This window comes from Accipiter gentilis, chromosome 5, assembly GCF_929443795.1.
Source record: "Accipiter gentilis chromosome 5, bAccGen1.1, whole genome shotgun sequence".
Classification (NCBI taxonomy): Eukaryota; Metazoa; Chordata; class Aves; order Accipitriformes; family Accipitridae; genus Astur; species Astur gentilis.
This window is the reverse complement of record NC_064884.1, coordinates 7416418-7435228: the sequence shown is the minus strand read 5'-3', so window position 1 is coordinate 7435228 and position 18811 is coordinate 7416418. Positions and strand designations below refer to the sequence as shown.

At 59.9% G+C, this 18811-nt stretch overlaps 2 protein-coding genes across 5 annotated transcripts; one reads left to right on the top strand and one right to left on the bottom strand.

The window, feature by feature from the left end:
• The first annotated feature begins 65 nt into the window (after positions 1-65).
• On the top strand, positions 66-8997 carry RNF214 (ring finger protein 214). Of its 4 annotated transcripts, none has more exons than XM_049801360.1 (15): positions 66-247; positions 328-532; positions 827-886; positions 1269-1409; positions 2131-2270; positions 3311-3379; positions 4217-4313; positions 4598-4686; positions 5120-5222; positions 5680-5778; positions 6130-6506; positions 7088-7223; positions 7534-7641; positions 7986-8081; positions 8748-8997. In XM_049801360.1, exons 1-15 carry the CDS (start codon positions 153-155, stop codon positions 8811-8813), a joined length of 1881 nt encoding a protein of 626 aa, XP_049657317.1. In that variant the 5' UTR covers positions 66-152; the 3' UTR covers positions 8814-8997. The 4 variants fall into 4 exon arrangements, with proteins under 4 accessions (XP_049657317.1, XP_049657315.1, XP_049657314.1 ...); XM_049801358.1 differs by having other exon boundaries at positions 310-532; positions 5132-5222; XM_049801357.1 differs by having other exon boundaries at positions 310-532.
• A 6-nt stretch (positions 8998-9003) lies between these two features.
• On the bottom strand, positions 9004-18503 carry BACE1 (beta-secretase 1). Its single transcript, XM_049801362.1, has 9 exons — positions 18099-18503; positions 14880-14968; positions 14152-14368; positions 13718-13855; positions 13465-13599; positions 13226-13327; positions 12933-13082; positions 12612-12783; positions 9004-12520 (listed from the first exon to the last, which is right to left on the bottom strand). Exons 1-9 carry the CDS (start codon positions 18342-18344, stop codon positions 12279-12281), a joined length of 1491 nt encoding a protein of 496 aa, XP_049657319.1. The 5' UTR covers positions 18345-18503; the 3' UTR covers positions 9004-12278.
• Between the last annotated feature and the right edge of the window lie 308 nt (positions 18504-18811).

The following is an 18811-nucleotide window of genomic DNA, read 5'->3' as shown; positions in this document are numbered from 1 at the left end:
CGGCGCTCTGCGCTGCCGCGTCTCCTCCTGGCGCCGGAAGGGGCGGGGCGGCGGGGGCGCGGGCCGTGCCGCTGCGGGCCGCGCCGCTCCGCTCCGGGCCGCGCCGCTCCGGGCCCGGGCCCTGCCCCGGCCCCAGCCCCGCAGCAAGCCCCATGGCGCTGGAGCAGGCGCAGGCCGACGGCCCCGCCGCCGCCCTTCCGGCTCCGCCGCGCCTCTGCGAGCCCGGCCCCGCCGCGCCGCCCGGCAGGTAGGTAGGCCCGGCGGGCCGGGGCCGGGGCAGAGCGAGTGACCGACCGACCGACCGAGCAGGCTCTTTGTTTCGCACAGCGGGAGCGCTCTCTCCTCCCCGGAGAGCCCCAGCTCGGCGCTGTCGGCCGGCCCCGGTGGCGAGGCGGAGCCCGCGGTCGTTCCCGGCCAGGCCCCGGCGGCGGCCGGCGGTGAGGGGGAGCCCGGGCCCGGCGGCGCGGAGGCGGCGGAGGAGCCCGACCCGGAGGCGGTCCCCGCCCGGCCCTCGCAGAACATCGCCGTGCAGGTGGGTGTCCGCCCCGGCGGGGAGCGCGGCTGCCGGGCCCGTGGGGCGGCAGGGTTTCACCGGGTGTGGGGCCAGGCTGATTACAAGGGGCGATTCGGGACCCGGTTGCTTTTGGGGGGGTGGGGGTCACTCGTGACCCGAGCAGGTGGAGACCAGGTGGTGACCAGGCAGTGAAGCATGGCCATGGGTGCTGCCCGGTCCCGAAGGCGCTGGACTGGCGGTTGTGGCTCTGGGCGCTTGGTGAGGCTGCGGAGGGGTTGGGGGGAGTCTGGCAGCAATCGTTTCCCTTCGCAGACCGATTTCAAGACGGCTGACATGGATGTGAACACGGATCAGGATATTGAGAAGAATTTGGTGGGTATCGAAGCCCTGTGATCTGGTCTAGGCTCTGCCGCTCACGCTCCCACACCGCCCTCCCCGGGCAAAGGAGCTGGAGCGCTTCTCTTCCCACGGGGTGTTTTTTTACCTTTTTCAATACCAGCCTTGGTGGTTCAAAGCTGTCCTCTTTAAAGTTTAGAGGACATGCGGCACTAGCTGCCGCTGCTGGTGGTGCCCCCCTTCATCCTTTCCAACTGAGGGAGCCTGAGCTTTGAAAGTGGAAGCCATTAAGTTATGGTTCTTGACAGTGGTGCCTGCTGGGCTCTTACATGCCACTGAGCTTTCCTGCCCCTGTCCGTGCTCTCTTGAGCGTGAGGGAAGGGGAGGGTTCTCCCTAAGTTGCTGCTCTCCTCTGCAGGACAAAATGATGTCCGAGAGGGCTCTGTTGAAGGAGCGCTACCAGGAGGTGTTGGACAAACAGAGGCAGGTGGAGAATCAGCTGCAGGTACAGCTTAAGCAGCTTCAGCAGCGGAGGGAAGAAGAGATGAAGAACCACCAGGTATTTGGCAAAGACCTCTCGTTGTTTAACCTGCCCGTTAGCGCTGTTGCCAAGCAATCGAGGCGGGCTGCTTTGGCCTCGTGAAGAGGGGCACGTCAGGGAGCAAAGCAGGCCGTGAGAAGCGGTAGTGACGCACCGCATGGCAGTTTCCCTTGCGGACCCCGCTATTTTGCAGCACTAAGGACTGGCCCCTGCCCACATCGGGGTGCTGAGCAGTTCAGAACTAATTGCTAACGCAGCATCTCGCATGCATGTCTGCTCCTGACGGTGCTCTCACAACGGTCTCTTCAACAAGCGCGGCGTTTTTTCCAAATGAAAGCCGGTGTGGAGTGAGGAGAATTAGCTCCGTGTGATTATTTAGATTTCTGTGGCCGTTGCTCAAGGATCACTAGGATCAAGGAGTGACTCACAGGTGACCTGAAGACAAAAGGAACCATCAGCGTCCTATCAGCTAGATCGAGAACAGAGCAGAACTCGCTGCCCCTTAAAATCCTTCTAAAGGGGCAGGAGAACCTGCGTTTCAGACTGTCTGTCTGTCTCCTGGGTCTCCTCATAATAACTGCTATATATCTTGTCTGGATCTACTGCTAGAAAGAAAGGTTTTGATGACACGTGTAATCTCATAATCTCTATTCAATTAATCTAAAATAATAACATTTAAAACGGAAACCGTTACTTGGGAGTTTTGCTCTTTAATTGCACGATGCTTGTTTTACTCTAGGAAATCCTGAAAGCGATTCAGGATGTTACGATCAAACGAGAAGAGACGAAGAAGAAGATGGAGAAAGAAAAGAAAGAATTCTTGCAGAAAGAGCAGGATCTGAAAGCAGAAATTGAGAAGCTCTGTGAGAAAGGCAGAAGGTATGAGTATGGAAAAGAAAGTGTTTATTTGGGGCGGGGTGGGGGGGAAGGGATTGCTTAACCCACATGTATACCTGATGAAGCAGAAGAGGATCCCTTTAAACATTTGGGAAGCAGCGAGCATTTCGGGGAGCAGCTTAGGTTTCATGTGGTTTTGAAGAGATCTACCACAGGTAGAGCATCTTTTGTTTACAGAAGATCTCAAAACAAATGTTTGGGCAGCAGGTTATTGCTTCGCCTTTTAGGTGTATGCATGGACAGCACTTGGCAAGGATAATGTGCAGCTCGGCTCTGTGTGCTGCCATCTTTTGGAATCCAGAGCCTTTCTGCAGGAGCCCGGAGTGCTCTGTTGCAGTGCTAGGGGTAGGGTCTCGTTGGCCTTTCCAAGTTGTTCCCCTCAAAATCTCCCATTCCAGTAGGCTGCTTGACTGTGCCTCACACCAAACAGTTTGAAAGGCTGACGGCTGCTCTCAGGCTTTGCTGTAAGCCAGGTAGCCTGCTCTGTGCAAAGAATCTCACGAGATTCAGTATGGGGAGTGGGTGATGTCTAATGCGAGTGAGGTGCGAGTTGCTTGTGAAGATCTGAACGTTCCTTTGGATGGTGAATTTGCACTTTTACGGAGCCATTCTGTCATGTTGTAGAGGTCTGGTGGGTTTTTTTCGTTTGTTTTTTTCTGAGGGCTCGGTGATGCTTTTGGATAAAGCTTCTTTAGTAATGGTTCCAAGTATTCGGCCCCTGTTTCCCCCGAGGGAACGGCTGCGAAGCATGTGTTGTCAGAGCAGCACAGCTCCCCGCAGCAAATTCTGGTTCTGTGCCACAGTCTTTGTGCAGTATCATGATACAGCAAAATTTTTGCTCTGGAGGATGTTAGCGGTTGCGCTCAACCGTTTACTGAATGGTGCAGTCTTCAGAATGTGTTGTCACATTGGGTGCACAGCTGTGCCATTACGTTGCTTAAACTTGGGGCCTCCAGTGTCAGTGGCTGGGCGGTAACACCTTCGTAGTAGGCGACTCCATCTGTCCTTTCTCTCCTGCGCAGGTTGCTGAAGGAGCAGGAAGAGAAGGAAAACAAGATTGCTTCTCTGATTGCAGAGCAGTCTGATGAAAAGTAAGGCTCTTTTCTGTTACGGGATGAATTCTGTTGAATACTCTTTTCCTTCCAGTCATTTTGCTTTGGAATGAATCTGATGCTTCTGGCAGGGTGGGCTAGAGAGAGCAGTCTAACAGTGCTGTCCAGTTATGTGCTCCGAAGGTTTTCTCTCCTCTTCCAGCAGGCTGGTGCGCCCCCAGTCTCTGGCTTAAATCCTCTTTGATCCTGGTCACAAGCAGTCTCCTAGATACTTGTGACACAAAGATCCTGTAAGATTAGATTTTATGCTCGGTGGATTGACTCAGCTTGTAACTGCTACCTCTGACTGAATTTCCACTTCCCAGAATTAGGGCAAACCTATTTCTCTGTCTGTTCCCCACAGCTGCCCAGCTACTCTAAACTCTGGCACACTTTGCTGTTTTCAAGCTGGGCAGAGAAGCTCCAGGTCCAGGCATAGATGTGGACGTAATGCAGGTGGAAAGAGCCAGCTTGAAACTTCTGCAGGATCAGAACGGCTTTGTTCTGTGTGCTGCTTCAGGTCACTTCCTGGTTCAGACCAGTGCACCTGTCCCTGGAGTTGGATGGAATTTTGTCGAGGGGACTTCCCCTCTCCTCGGTTTGCCCGGCGTGTTTGCACACTGGTTGTTTGCATGCTCTGGAGCAGCTCACTCTTGGGATGGTGACTCACGCAGCCTTGGGACTGGTGGCTGGTGTCATGGTGTGGAAGCTGCCGATCTTCCACAGTTCCACCCCATCCAGAGCTGCAAGAATCGATTGGTTTTGTGGGAGTTTGTCAGCTCTCCTGTTCCATGCCATTCCAGTGCTGAAGCTGACTGGTTCTGTTTCTGTCTGCAGGCAGCTATGGGAGATGGAGCTAGATAAGCTGAAGAACCAGCACAATGAAATCAACAGGAACATTCTTGAGGAGACGGAACGGGCCTGGAAAGCAGAGGTTAGTAGGTGACGCCTTTCCTGCAAAGCACTTGTTGAAGAGAGTCTTTTTAAGATTCCGGGGTGTAATAAATGATTACGTGAAGTTCGGAGCAGTAGGGGAGGAGGCTAAGTCCCCCTCTTTGTGGGACAAAAGAAGGGACAAACGAGCATCAGTAAACTTTAGTCAGGACTGGTGCCCTGGTGCACTTAGAATGGTGCTTAGTGAAGAGATTACTGTGGCAGTCTGGCAGCAGGAAACGGGAGCACAAAACCTGCCCTTTGTGTGGGGCCTCTCTCCGCTAGATCCTGTCCCTGGAGAGCCGAAAGGAGCTGCTGGTGTTGAAACTAGAAGAAGCAGAAAAAGAAGCAGAGCTGCACCTCACCTACCTCAAGTAAGTCTGTGCGGCCTCAGAAATGGCAGGGTGTCCCTGCGGGCCCATCTCCTCTTCCTCTACTTAGGCTGGAGGCTTAACTGAAGAAGTTCAAGGTTTCCCAGGGCTTTCTGACTAAAATAATGTGATTCGTTAATGTTGCAAAACAAGGATATGTGAGGCTGTGGTTACTCCCCGTTACTGTTCATCTGCTGAACATGTGCTGTGCTCTAGACTGAGTGCTGTAGGCATGGTGCTGACTGTGGTGTCTGCGTGTCTGTCCACCAGATCAGTACACGCTCTCCTCTTGCGGGGTTCTTTGCCTGGCTGCGAGCCCTTCTTCCTGCCCAGCCGGAGGAAGGGACCCCTGATGGGGGAAGGATGGAGGGTGTGGGGTGTTAGTTGCTCCCGCTTTGCTGCCAGTGAGAGCACAGTTGCAAGTGGGAAAGTTTAGTTGCACTTGCAGGTCTGCACCACCCACGCTGGAGACGATGAGGCCAAAGCAGGAGTGGGAGATGAGGCTGAACAGGATACGAATGACCAAGGAAAGCGTCCGAGTAAGTTCCTGCCAAACGGCTCCCTGCCTAACACTGAGCCGTTCTTCATGTTGATGCTACTTGGCATGCTTAGTTTCAACCCTCTTTGGGAGAGGACCAAGACCCAGAAGCAGCTGTGTGCCCAAAAGCATGGCACAGTTGGTCTGCCTTTGCCAGTGGCTGCAGAGATCTTCTGCCTCCTTCTTTGGGCTTGTGTGTGTGAACAAGCCACACGGATATGACGTCGGTGTGTTGGGTTAATCGCAGAGGCAGTTATGCTGTTTCACCCTCCAGGTCCTTTTGCATTCTCTTGACTCCTGTGGAGCTGAACTGTGTCTGCTTTAGGGCCTGCAACCATTGTGGGGCTAAGAATGCTCTGCCCAGGCAGGGGAATCTGCCTGCTCTAGGGACACAGTGCCCAGAACTTCTGCAGGCAGAGGCTTTGATAAATGCATCTGTTTTCCTCCCTCTCTGCTAGGATCAGTTCAACGACCACATTCAGATGGTGAGAAATGGAACAAAGCTGAGCAGCCTCCCGCAGATCCCAACCCCAACGCTGCCACCTCCACCCTCAGAAGTGAGTGCCTCTCCAGCCTCACAAATACAAGCTTTCAATGCTGGGAAGTTGCTGTGGGGCGCTGGGGAACACCCTGCCCACTGTCCCGTAACTGGAACGGCCTGTGCCGTGTGCATTGAAGGAAAGATTGCATTTCCAGGGGTCCTGTGCTTGTGACCTGTCTGTTGGGGCTTACTGGCCGTCCCTGGAGAGGAGGGGAAGGGTCTCTTTCCCTCACCATGAGGAGTAGAGGTGCCAGTGCCTGTGGTTCAGCCCGCCTTGTGGCTGGCTGGGAAGGAAGGCACTTGGCTCTGCTTTCAGATGGGCTTATTCTAACCAGCCTTTTCTTCTCCACCGGTTTTTCTTTCTCAGACAGATTTCATGCTGACAGCATTCCAGCCCAACCCATCCCTTACTCCCAGGCTCCCCTTTCCCATCGGACCAGTTCCTGTTCCCATGGTCATGCCAAGTGCTGATCCGCGGGCGCTCTCCTTTCCTCTCCTGAACCCTGCTATATCCAGGCCCAACCAGCCTTCCCCGCCACTGCCTGCTTCCCAGGGAAGAAACAGCCCGGTAGTGGCATCCCTTATTGGCACGCACAGCCCTCACGTGACTCCTGCTGCCTCCATCCCTCCTCCGCCAGGCCTGGGAGGAGTTAATGTCACTCCAGAGTTTCACAGGCTGCAGCCAGCCGATAAGCTGGAAAAGCTGCTGGAGAAGCTGTTGACTCGGTTTCCGCAGTGCAACAAGTAAGTGTCTCATGTTGTCCTTCCCGGTGAGTGAAGACTGGCATGTGGGATGTGAGCTGGGGTAAGGGGAAGCGGAGCTCCTCCTGCTGCTGGCAGGGCCTGGAGGAAGGGAGGGAAGCCTGAAGGTGAGGAGCAAAGGCTGGGTACTTTCTGTCAGGATTGCTATAGCACTGGGAATGAGAAACGGTGGGAGCTTTGTCTAAAGGACAGCAATCATACCTGAGCTCAGCCAAGAGCCTCCTATGCCCAGCACTGCCTCGGGCAAGCCCTTCAGCCTCCATGGTGCTGCATCCTGGCTGCATGACGGGTGGGCACCGTCTCTCGCTCCGACGGGGTTTCCCCGCTCTTTCCCCAGCGTTTTGGGCTGAGGAGTTCGTTCAGTGTGCAATTTGCCTCATTGAGAGGGTAGATGGTTGGGAGCGCACACTCCTTCACTGCAATATGGGCTTCCCTTGGGGCTGGGGTGGCTGGCTCGCCTGGAGCGGTGTTGCAGGGGCCTTGGACAGAGGGTCCCCATCTGTGGGGGCTGCTCAGCTCGCTGGCAGTGGCTGGGACCTCTCAGCAGGCTGCTGTCCATGCAGGGCCCAGCTCACCAACATACTGCAGCAGATCAAGACGGCTCGGAGGACCATGGCAGGCCTGACCATGGAGGAGCTGAACCAGTTGGTGGCGGCCAAGCTGGCGGAGCAGCAAGAGCGGGCAGCGGCCGGGGCTCAGGTGGGAGAGCGGCGGGGGGCTGGTGGGGGCTTGCCAGACTCCTTGTGGAGGGCTTCCAGGAAGGGGAGGCTGGGTAGCAGGGAGAGGCCATGCCTGCTCCCCGGTTCCCGGCAGACCAAGCCACATGTGGCCTGCTGCTGGGACTGCACAGGGCTCAGGCTTGGGCTGTGTGTCAGGCATGTCCCCTGGGTTCCCCTTTCTGCTGACGGCGGCTGACTCAAGGGAGTGGTTTTCCCCATGGTGACTTGGGGTAACTCGGCTGTCCTTTCCTTCTGGGCTTTTCCAATGTGCCTCGTTTGCCTTGCTGCAGCCTCTTGGTCGAATCAGGGCCCCCATGTTCTCTGCTCCACTGCCTCAGATCAGCACGCCCATGTTTCTGCCCCCGGCCCAGGTGGCTTACCCTGGAACAGCGTCGCACGTAAGGCTTTTTGGCTTTCCTAGAGCACTTCACCATCCCCAGGGAAAGTGGAGGGAGGGAGCCCTTCTGAGAGGTGGCTGAAAGGATGAGCCAGTGAAGCTGGGACCTCTTTCCTCAGGCAGCTACTTGGGCTGGTGAGGTAGAAGGGAGGGGAGTGGCCACAAGAGAGGTGTTGGAGGCTCTGATGCTGTGTGATGGCCACAGGCAGAGGCAGGAATCGGGCAGACTGTGGCCTCTGGCTGCAGCTGGTGGGACAAGTAGCTGGAATGTGGGATACGTGACCTGAGCTGGGGTGCCTGACTTCCATGCCTATCTCCCTTCTGTTCCCTCGCTGCCTGTCCCAGACCCCGGCTGCCTGTAAGCTGTGTCTAATGTGCCAGAAGCTTGTGCAGCCTGGTGATCTTCACCCCATGGCCTGCTCGCACGTGCTGCACAAGGAGGTGAGTGTGCTTCCCTGCTGCGTGCTGCTCTTGGGTGCCCAGTAATGGTGGCCAGTGCTGATTCCCTTCAGGGGGCCCTGGCCGCGTGTAGCGAGTTGCTCTTTTCTGGAGATCTTGCCAGGAGAATGGTGTGATCAATAACCAACTTCTCTGCATCATGTCATGCCCTCCCTCTCCATGGTTTTAGGATTGGGCTGTCCTTATTCCTGCCCCCGAGCCTGCGCTCATTGCCATGAGGGTTAGATCCCAGCCTTTTGCCTTCCTGGAGCAGGATGGTCTGGAAGGATCTAGAATACAGGGTGAGGGAGAGCGTTGCCACCGTCGCCCAGTTGTCTGGGCGCCATGGGCCTGTGCACAGGAGCTCTTGGGAAGAGGAGGAGACTTTCTCATCCCGCAGTGCTGGCAGTGGTTCACCTGTGTAGGCAAACCCATCATCCCTGTGGCTCTGGGGCCTCTGGCAACTGCTGAGGAAATGGAAAACCATGTGTTGAGGAGGGCTCCCTCCACATGGTGACCTTTTGATGGAGGTTGTCTCTAAGGAGCCAGAGAAACCATCCCTTAAAACAAGTGCCCTTGCCACCCCTGTTCTGGAAGAGCAGTGCCACGCTCTGTTCTCAGCACCTTTGAGTTGTGCCGGTGGCTCTTGACAAATTCTCTCTCTTCCAGTGCATCAAATTCTGGGCACAAACCAACACAAATGACACTTGCCCCTTTTGTCCAAGTCTCAAATGACAGCTACTCGAACAAAGCGGTCCCCCAGGAGGAGTTGCTGTGAATAGACAGGATCGGTTCTAAGATTTCTACAGTTCTATATTTATACGACCATGTATACACATGTACATTTTTATTATATAGGTAATGTGTGTATAGAAAGTCTGTATACATACAAATTCATAAATAAAGTGTGTATATTATGCAGTGATCTGGTGCTGCTCCTTATTTCTTAGCTCGCAGCCTTGCTGGCTTCCTTGTGAATGAGTGTTAAAGCATAACCTGTTCACCAGGATGCTGGTGGCTGCTGTAACTGCCTCTTCCCGCTTAGCTTCCCATGGCTCCTTCTCTGGGGCCAGCGCTTCCGGCAGCTCCACACTTGCTGCAAACCATTCCCCTTGGCGGGATACCTCACCGCCCTGTACCCAGCCCCCTGCTGTGTCCATCTGGCACTGTGGGTGCTCACCCAGTAGCTCCCCTGTTGGCAGTGAACAGGTCGCAGATGAAGTGCATTTTTTGTGTTTTTTTTTAATGTAATAATAATTTACTGTGTTAACATTCATCGTTCTTACATAGACAATGGGTTACAGAGTACTGGAGCCTACAGCGACGGCCTGCGGTAACCATCCCCGTCCCCCTCCTGTGGGGCAGAGTTCCGCACACGCCTTGACCCGGTGTTCCCTGCTGTAACTCTGGGCCCTGGGGAGGGAGTGCTCAGGAGCGAACGGATTCAGCTGCGCTGCAGCTCAGGATAACCAACCAACCTGTTGCAGTTCCTAGTTTCCCCTCTCCTGTACTTTCTCCTAAAGCATGGGCTGAGGCGCCAGCACTTTCTCTGGATTTCGGTGGGATTACGAGGTGCTCGGCCCCACTTAAAATCTTGCACTGACTCTAGAAATTTCCCCCCCCTTGCAGTCTGTGGCAAGAATTCAGCACTGCGGGAGGCACCTACACCTCAGAGTTGGTCAGGGCAAGCGCTGCCGGGGCGCAGCATGCCTGAATTTGGCCACTATCCAAATCTTTCTACACGCACGCACACGCTTGCCAGCTTTTTAAGGCAGTGGTCCACAACAGAGTCTCTGGGATCCTGGGGAGGGGGGTGTCCTGGGCAGGCACAAGGGTGTGGAGGTCTGCACGCACGCTGCAATCATGTAACGTTGCCCTCTTGCGCCGAAGCGGAATTGCTGGGTGCTTGCTGTTTCAGAGCAAGGGGATGCTACTTGCTAGGGTGCTAGTAGTGAAGTGGGACAGTGGAGGGGTGCGTTTACCAGCCTGCTGCAGCGGTGCCTGGCTTGCCTCTTCTACATGGTGTGGGTTTCTTCCTCTTGCCGTGCACGCTGGCTCCCTCACTGCTTTTTCAAAGAAATACTTAACCACAGGGTTTAGTTAACAAGCTTTATGCTTGGCGATTACTGCAGACCCGCAGTGCTCCAGCCCCTGGCCCCAAGCTGAAGTAGTGGCTGGGCTCTTGCACATGCCTCCACTGGGCAGCTGCCAGCTCAGCCCCCGTGCCGCAGGCAGCCCCCTCTTTTGCTCATGGAGGAACGTTGCCTTTTAATTAGTGGATCTTGGTGTTTGAAAGGAAGGACTTTCCTGTCCAGGTTGGAGGCAGAGAAGTAAGGAAGTACAGCATGATCAACTGCCTGCAAGCTCGAGGGCGTCTGCCCAGGGGAAGGGAGGTGGTGAGCCTGCGGCGGAGGTCCTTTCGGCTCGTGAACCACTGCTCTGTGTGCTCCGGCCCTGCCCTCCTCCTGCATCCCTCCGTCACTGTCACCACCTCCTCCGAAACCAACTCGGGCCACCCCTGATCCATAAAGTGCTTCCACCCGAGCACACTGCTGCTGAGCAAGCCCTGGCCTTGGGCTGTGGCCCAGGCCCTAGGACTGAGCGGAGGGCTGAAAGTATTTAAAAAAACCCCAAAACAAAACAGGACCAAACCCCCTAATGTTGGGTTTGGAACAGTGGCTTTCAGCGCTAGAATTAAAAATATAGATATATGTATATCTTGTACAGGTGAGAAGCAACCATTACTTGTACACCCGTGCACGGTGTGGGACCTGCTATATACACGCTCTGATTCTGCGCAGCTGCACTACCAATGACTTGCATTATAAAAAAAAAACAACCACCCTCCCCCCCCCACCCAAATCTGAAATAAATAGAACCATGTGTTTAAAAAATAAGAAATGCTGCAGTCCCCGCAGCCCCTGAGCTGCCAGGGTGTCTCATGCCGTGGGAGCAGGAGCCGGGGCCTGGCCAGGACGCACAGACTCGTGGAGCGAGCGGAGAGGATCCGCCATGGGACTCGCTGGCGGTGAGGCAGGGCAGGGGCTGCGGGTGGGAGCCAGCCAAGCCCGGCGCTGGCTCCCCTATGGCTTTCAAACGGGCGCGGGTGGGCCGGAGAGTGGCCGGCACGGGGGTTGGGTACTTAGCTCTCTCTTGGCACGCGGTTGCTGCGCGTAGTGGGCTGCCTGGTGCTCGGAGGGGGGACATGCTGCTTCTTTCCCTCCCCACACAGCCCGTGGGGGCAAGTGCCAATGTCCCCGAGCCGGGAGGCTGTTTATCCTGGGATGGGAGGGCAGCAGCCACCGGCTTCTCCGTGGCAGGCGCCACTGCTGCTGGAATGGAGGTGAAGCAGTTTCCTGTCCCCAAAAGGGACGTGGCGAGTAAAAATGGAGCAGGGAGATGGGTGCCTGCTCCTGCCTGTCCCGGGAGGCTGGCGGGAGGGCAGCGTGGGCACAGGGAGTCCCAGGGCTGGCAGCAGTGGAAGGACGGTTTGGGAGGGCAGGGGAAATGCCACAGGAAACATTGCAGCGAGACATGTACAGGGGAAGCAGAAGGACGGGAGGGAAACTCTGGCCTCTGGCTGCTCCTGTCCGGGCAGCCCCAGGCTGGCCCTGCGTGGCTGTCTCCGAAAAGCCCGGGGCTGGGGACGGGAGGCTCCCAAGATGGGAACTCTGGAGCTCGGCTCAGGTAGGTGTCCCGCGCAGGGAGCCGCACGGGGAAGGCACGCACGCACAGCTCCCTGTGTGGAGAGCCTGAGCTGGTGGCATCCCAAGAGGGGCAGCTGCAAAGGGATGGAGGGCGACAGGGGACAGGCAGGGGATGGCTCGTCAGCGTGACTCTGCCACGCCTGGCAGGGCTGGCCTGGGCAGGAGAGCTTGGGACAGGCTGGATGCTGGAGCAGAGATGCTACCCTCGGGCCCTGGGACGGGGCTGCTGCGCCCTCACCCACCTCCGCAGCTGCCATGCTCTTTCTGTAGGTCCCGGACGAACACAGCCTGGGCCTGGGGCTCCCACGGCTGGTCCCGGCCCGCCAGCCCCGCCGGCCACTGAGTCCCCCAGGGCCAGGAGAGCCTGGGCTGAGGGTCCGAGCTCCCCACACCGCTGCCCTGCCTCCATGCTCCAGCCCCCGGAAAAAGGACCTACCTCTCCCTGCCCCGCTGCCTCAGCTGCGGCCCCTGGGGCTGCCCCCACGCTCTGCCGTCACTTCAGCAAGGATATGTCATCGGCGAAGTCGTCGTGGTCCCGCCGCAGGCAGTGGAAGCAGCGCCACTGGAACACCATGAGGCAGAGGGGCAGCATGAAGAGGGCGCAGATGGCTGCCATGACATAGGCGATGGTCATCAGGGTGGACTCGTCCGTCTGTGGGATGTTGTAGCCGCAGTCCTCCATGTTGGAGTGCAGGTAGGGTCCCTCCACGGCGGCCGTCCGAAACTCGTCGTGCACTGCAGGCAGAAGGCAGGGGTCTGGCCGCCGCACCACCCCTGCACGTCTGCATTCCCTCCGCTTCTCCCTCCCTCCAGGCCCAGCCCTCACCATGGCAGGCACTGACAGCAAAGCCGATGCGCTTGCGGGCACGGTCAAAGACCACGTAGAAGCCCTCCATGATAACGGCGCCCATGACAGTGCCTGTGGAGGACTGGGAGATGGCAAACTTGTAGCAGTCGTCCTGAGAGGTGGCCACATCCTCCACCGGGCGCAGGTATTGCTGCCGGAAGAGAGGTGCTGTCAGGAGAGGGGATGGGGCAGAGCTCCCAGGGGCGGGCAGCTGTCCGCACCCACCCGGCATGATCCAGTCCACGCGACCAGCTCCGGCCCGCTCAGCACCGGGCAGGGTCTGCAAGGGCCAGCACTCACCTGGGGCAGGATGGTGATCCTGAAGGACTGGTTGGTGGCCTCCCCCATCAGGTAGAGAGATAGGACAGGGAAGATGTGCCAGGGGGTGGTGCCGACCTGCCAGCAAACCAGCTGCTCCCCCAGCCAGAAGCCATCCGGGAACTTCTCTGTCTGCCAGAAGGGAAGGGGAGGTGAGCGGGGCCACGGTGGGCAGGCAGCAGAGATGCTTAGGCTGGTGAGGGGCAGCTGTGGTGCCCGCAGCCCCGCGCTGGCCCTAGGCACATGCCCACGGGGGAGGGATGGGTTTCACTGACCGACGAAGCTGTTTTGATGGATTTCACCGCAGCCTCAAACACCTTCTTTGGCAGCCTGAGGTTGGTGGTCCCGCTGTCCACGATACTCTTGTCGTAGTTGTACTGGGGGGCAGAAGAGAAGGAGTGACCTAGGCGCCACACTCCAGCACCGCTCCCCTCCTGCTCCCCCCTCGGATCGAAGGCGGACACCTCCACCAGCAGCGTGCCCCGTAGGGCGGGTTCCCCCATGGCCCCCTCACCTCTTTGCAGTCCATGTTGAGGTCCTGCCCGTTGACTTCCAGCTTGACGATGATGACCTCGTAGTACCACTCCTTCCGGATGGGCGTGTACCAGATGTCACCCACATACAGCGAGCGGTCAATGCCACCAATGATCTGCAGTGGAGACAGAAAGGCACTGCCACCACGTGCTGCCATCTCTGGCCGGCCTGCGTCTCCCGCAGGCAGCCCCACCGGCCTCCCCTGGCGTGCTGGCTGCCTGCAGAGCGCTCACCATGCTGCCTCCCACCGACGCCAGGGCCTCCGTCTCATTGGGCGAGAAGCCTGCCCCACAAAGCTGGAGGGAGAAGATGTTGGGCACCCGGGTCTGCTTCACCAGGGAGTCAAAGAAGGGCTCCAGGCTGTCATCAGGCTGGTGGGAAGAGAAAAGCAGGGGCAGGACAGGGATGGGTCAGTGCTGTCCCTTCGCCAGGGGCTCTCCGTGCCCAGGGGAGCTCCCCTCACTGGGACTGCTGCACCCCCAGGGATCCTGGCTCCGTGTGCTGTTGGAGCAGGGCTCACGGTCACTGGCACAGCTGCGAGCGGGACCCCAGGGGACCAAGCAGAGCCGAGGAAAGAGGCAATTGAACCCTGCCAGGCCATGGCACCCACGGCTGCCAGCAGGGCTTGGCAGAGCCAGGGCCTGGCCAGCTGTGAGCCAGGACTCACCCGGGCAATCTCAGCATATGCCAGCCCCAGGATCCCTTCCCAGTTGGAGCCATTGATGAAGAATTTGTCCGACTCTGTGATGGCAGCAATGTTGGCTCTGACGGTGACGTTGGGGCCGTGGGGGATGGTGACAAGGTCGGTGCCCAGTTCCCCTTCCCACTTGCCCTGGGTGTAGGGCACGTACACGCCTTTCCGCAGGTCGCGGTAGGTGCTGGACCTGCAATGGCGTCAAAGAGCTGGAGTAAGACTGGCGCGGAGGAGGAGTGGATGCCCTCACCGCTGGGTGACAGTGGGAGCACATGCATGTGTAGGCGAGCATTTGCGAGCCTAGAGGCATGCCTGTCCTGCAGACCAGCATGCCTAGGTGAGGGCAGCATGTGTCTCTGCAAGTGGGCCTGTTGGGGAGCCCCACCACACGCAGCTCAATGAAGTGCCAGGACGGCTCCTTGCAGCCTGGGCCAAGGCTGTCACAGGGCGTGCAGGGGACAAGCCCCGTGGCTGTTTGCTGTGCGCAATGGCCAGCCACCCAGACAGGCAGCCGAGGGGTCCCTCCTTCTCTGGGCACAGGAGGGGTGGTGCAGACCCAGCCGGCCCAGAGGCTGGCGGTGCCCAGCGGAGTCTGGCTGGAGCCCCAGCGAGAAGGGACAGCATGCCTCCATGGGGCCGGGGCTGCATCACGGGCACATGGAGCGGTGGCTGCGCTCTCTCTGTTCCCCCAACATACTCACAGCTGCCGCTGGTAGTATCGCCGGAGGAAGGGGTGAGGTGCAGCTCCCACAGCAAAGTTACTGCTCCCGGTGTCCACCAGGATATTCAGCTGGAGAAGGAAGAGAGGGAGGCTCAGGACTGCAGCAGGAGACTCTGCTGCGCTGCCCGCCCAGCTCTGCCTGGCACCACAGGCGAGCAACGCTTGCCCCATACCTGGCACACAGTGGCCACCACACTGCCTGCCTCCTGGGGAGCCACGGCTCTGAGTCCCTGTCTGGGTGGCAAGCCTCTCTCTGCCCTCCTAACCAGGGCCAGGGCATGCTCTGCTCGCCCAAGTCCAGTCGCACGGCTTGGTGCCAGCCCCCCGGCAAGGGCAGCCGCTCGCGGGCTCAGGCTCCCTGGCACAGCCCCGCATGCTGCCGGTCTGGGGCTGGCAGGGCTCAGCCCACCCTATGTGGCCACGAAGGGCCCTTTGCCCCAGCAGCAGCAGAGGGACGGGCAGAGGCAGGGCAGGGAGGCTGCCCTGGTGCCTGTTGCATCCGGGGAGGTGGGCCCAGGAGGCAGGAGGGACACCGTGCAGAGGCGCTGAGCCCCGAGCTGAGCTGGGGCCCTCTTTTGCCATGCCCAGGGATGGCTCAGAGATGCTGTGTGAGAGAACACAGCGGCGGAGCGGGAGTTGGCAACATCAGGGCATCGCGCGGAGAGCAAACGTTGTTGGGTGCCATGCAAACAGAGTGCGAGCGCTTCTCGCAGCACAGCCTGGCCTCGGCCCCTGCACTTGGTGCCGGAATCAATAGGCAGGATTGGGCAAGCGCCTGGCAGGGTGTTGTGGGGCTGGAGAGAGTGGCAGCAAGACAGGGTGCCTGGGCTCCCCTTGCCAGAAAACCTAATGTGCTCGCAAAGCTGCTTTGAAGGATCGAAGGTACACGAGCCACCATGGGTTGCTGGATCTGCTAATCAGCCATCCATATGCCGAGCTCTGCTCTCACTTCATTCCTGCCCGTGCCGTGGATTACCAGCTCACAGGCAGGGTTTGGCAGACATCCCACCAGCAGGGCTAGGAGCAGGCTGGCTGGATCCTGCCCCCAGCTGAACCCTGCCTGCGGTCCCCTCCACCCTGCAAGGAGTGCAGTGGGGGTTGCTGGAGCAGGAGCGGGGCTCCACAGGGCTCCATGGGGCTCCCGGCCATGCTGGGCAGCAGAGCTGGGGGATGAGCTCTGACTCTCAGACCGGGGGGGGGGGGCCACTTTGCCAGCACTGCCCCAGCCAGCAGTGTGCCAGGGCTTCGGCACTTAATCCACACAGTCAGAGGGGAGAGGAAGGTGGATAACGTGCTCATGCCGATCGTGCTGGAGTTGTCTCTGGGGCCGGCCACAGGCAGCACATCCTGGGCACCCCTGGCCCCAGTGCCACCGCCCTGCTGGGGGACAGGTCTCCTGTGACCCCAGGCTGGCTTCTTGCCTAGGGCACCATTTCAGGCCACGGGTAAAGAACGGAGCGGCTGTCCGCCCCTCCAGCATCCCTTCCCAGGTGAGCACCCGCCGTGCAGCCTGACCTTCCCCTGGCAACCCGGCACCTGCAGCCTCTGCCACGGTGCCTGGGCTGGCTCTGTTTGATCGGCCGTCAGGGGCCATCTGTTCCAAGCAGCTCGTCTTTGCCCATCCCTGGGGCACCCAGAGGAGATGGGTTTCCCTGGAAGAAGACCTGCTGAGCTGATGCTGCCAAGCGAGGATGCAGGCGGCAGGGAGGCTTTTTGCTCTCGCCCAGCCGAGAGCAGCCATTGCACTGGGCAGGCGAGGCAAGCTGCTGCTACTGGGGCCCTGCATGCAACCACCCTGGCCAGTCCCCGCCAGGCTGGTGGGTGCTACGTGCCTATGTAAGCAGCGGGGACCCATGCCCTGCAGGTTCCGTCCTGCTGATGGGGGTCACGCAGAGGACCCCTATCATTGAGACTTGGCCTGGGCGCCGATTCGGGCCAGGACACGACACATGAACTGGCAAGGCTGGGACACGTGTGGTGGGGACGCTATCTGAAAGCCTTTGGCTGCTCCCTGGAAGCGACGGCCCCTCCAGACACCTTGGCAGCAGCTGTGGCTCCTGCCCTAGTGCCACAAGCCCCGACCTGCATGCAGAGGCGCCAAGCCTTCGCCATCTGTCCCAAAACGCTGGCTCCCGATGCTCGGCTTCCACCCTCTTCCCTGCCTATTTATGAATCAGCCGCTCCTGGGGAGCCTGGCGTGAGCACGCAGCATGACCGATGCACTAAGGGACGGCGACTTCACGGTGCAGCACAGCTCAGACCTGAAATTAAAGCTCAATAGAGGAAGAAACTTCCTTGCCAGTGCTGGGAAGGTGAGGGGAAAGGCGAGGCGAGAGCTGGAGCAGTGGGGCAGAGTGGGGTGCCCAGGAGGCACGTGTGCCTTTGAGAAGGATGCACGCATCCCTGCAGGTAAACATCCTCCCTGTTCCCCGATTTCCTGCGTGCAAACGGCCATGCTCTTTCGCGTGAATCGTTTAATTCAATTACAACGCCTGGAGGGATTTTGCTCCGGCGCGCGCGCACACACACCACGTTTGCGCTTGGAAGGAGTCCAAGGCTGGAAGGCGCTGCCCGAAAGGGTGATGGCTTTGGAAACGCATGAGCGCCTGGGAACAGGTGGTCTGCACGGAAATCATCCGGCAGCTGCGACACGTGGCAGGTCCTGGGCCAAAGATGATGAAATCCCGGGCAAAACCAGGTTTCAGACTAGATCTCCCCCTTTCCCTGCCGGCACAGAGAATCAATCCCCGGCGCGGGGCGGACGATGCAAAATCCGGAGACACGGTTTGTGCAGCAGTGGTGCTGTGACTCCGCCACCGGTGTCGTTCTCTGCCACCAGCGTGTGCCAGGCCGTGCCAGGCACCATGGTGGGAGCTTGCTGGTGGGGGGAAAAGCTGGCTTTTCCTTTCGGGCTCTGCATGGGTGCCAGCTGCCTGGAACCGGGAGCAGCGCCTGCCGCGTGCCTTCCTTGGCGCCAGCACGTGTCTGCTCTGGGCGGGAACGCTGCCTTGACGCCCGCTCCTGCGCAGTGGCATCCTTCGGCTCGGGGCAGGGGGCATGCAGCTCGGCACCCCCTTTCTGGCAACAGCCAGCAGCGAAAGTGTCGCCGTGATGGGGAGGGGGACGGGGATGCTGGGCGGGCGGGAGCAAGCCAGTGGCCCCCGGTTCTCCGCAACCCCCCACCTCCGCGGGTCCCTACCTTCTGCGGGGGGCTGCCCACCGTCATCTCCACGTAGTAGCCCTGCCCGGACTTGCCGCGCAGGTTGTCGATCATCTCCACGAAGCTGCCGGCCCGCTCGGCGTCCTCCGGTGCCCGGCGGGCCCGGGGACCCGGCGGCGGGCCAGCGCCTCCCCGTAGCGGTAGCCGGATACGCGGCGGGGCCGGGCGGGCGCGCAGGGTGGCCGCCCCCAGCCACAGCAGCAGCCAGGGCCAGGCGGTCGCCATCGCCGCAGGCCCCTGCCTGCACCCTCCGCCGCACCGGCGGCTCCCCGCCCCGGAAAGCCCTACTCCCGGAGGACGGGGCTTAGCGGGCCCGCAGCGCCCCGCGCCTCGGCCGGGCGGCCGCGCCGGGGCCGAGCGGGGCGGCGGGCATGGCGGCGCGGCGCTCCCCGCCCCGGAAAGCCCGCCCGCCGGCGGAAGCGCGTGCGGCCGCGGCGCCCCCCCCCGCTCCCCCTCCACTCCCCCCTCCTCCCGACCCGGGCGGGCGGCGGCGGCGGCGGCGGCGCGGCCGGGGCGGGCCCAGGCCACGCGTCGCCATGGCAACGCGCGGCGAGGCCCCGCCCCGCCCGGACTACAGCCCCCGGCAGGCGCCGCCGCGCCGCCGACGTCACGCGGCCCGGCCAATCCGGCTCCGGCCGGCCCTCTCCCGCCCAATGCTATTTAAGGCGGGGGGGGGGCGGCGGCGGCGTGCG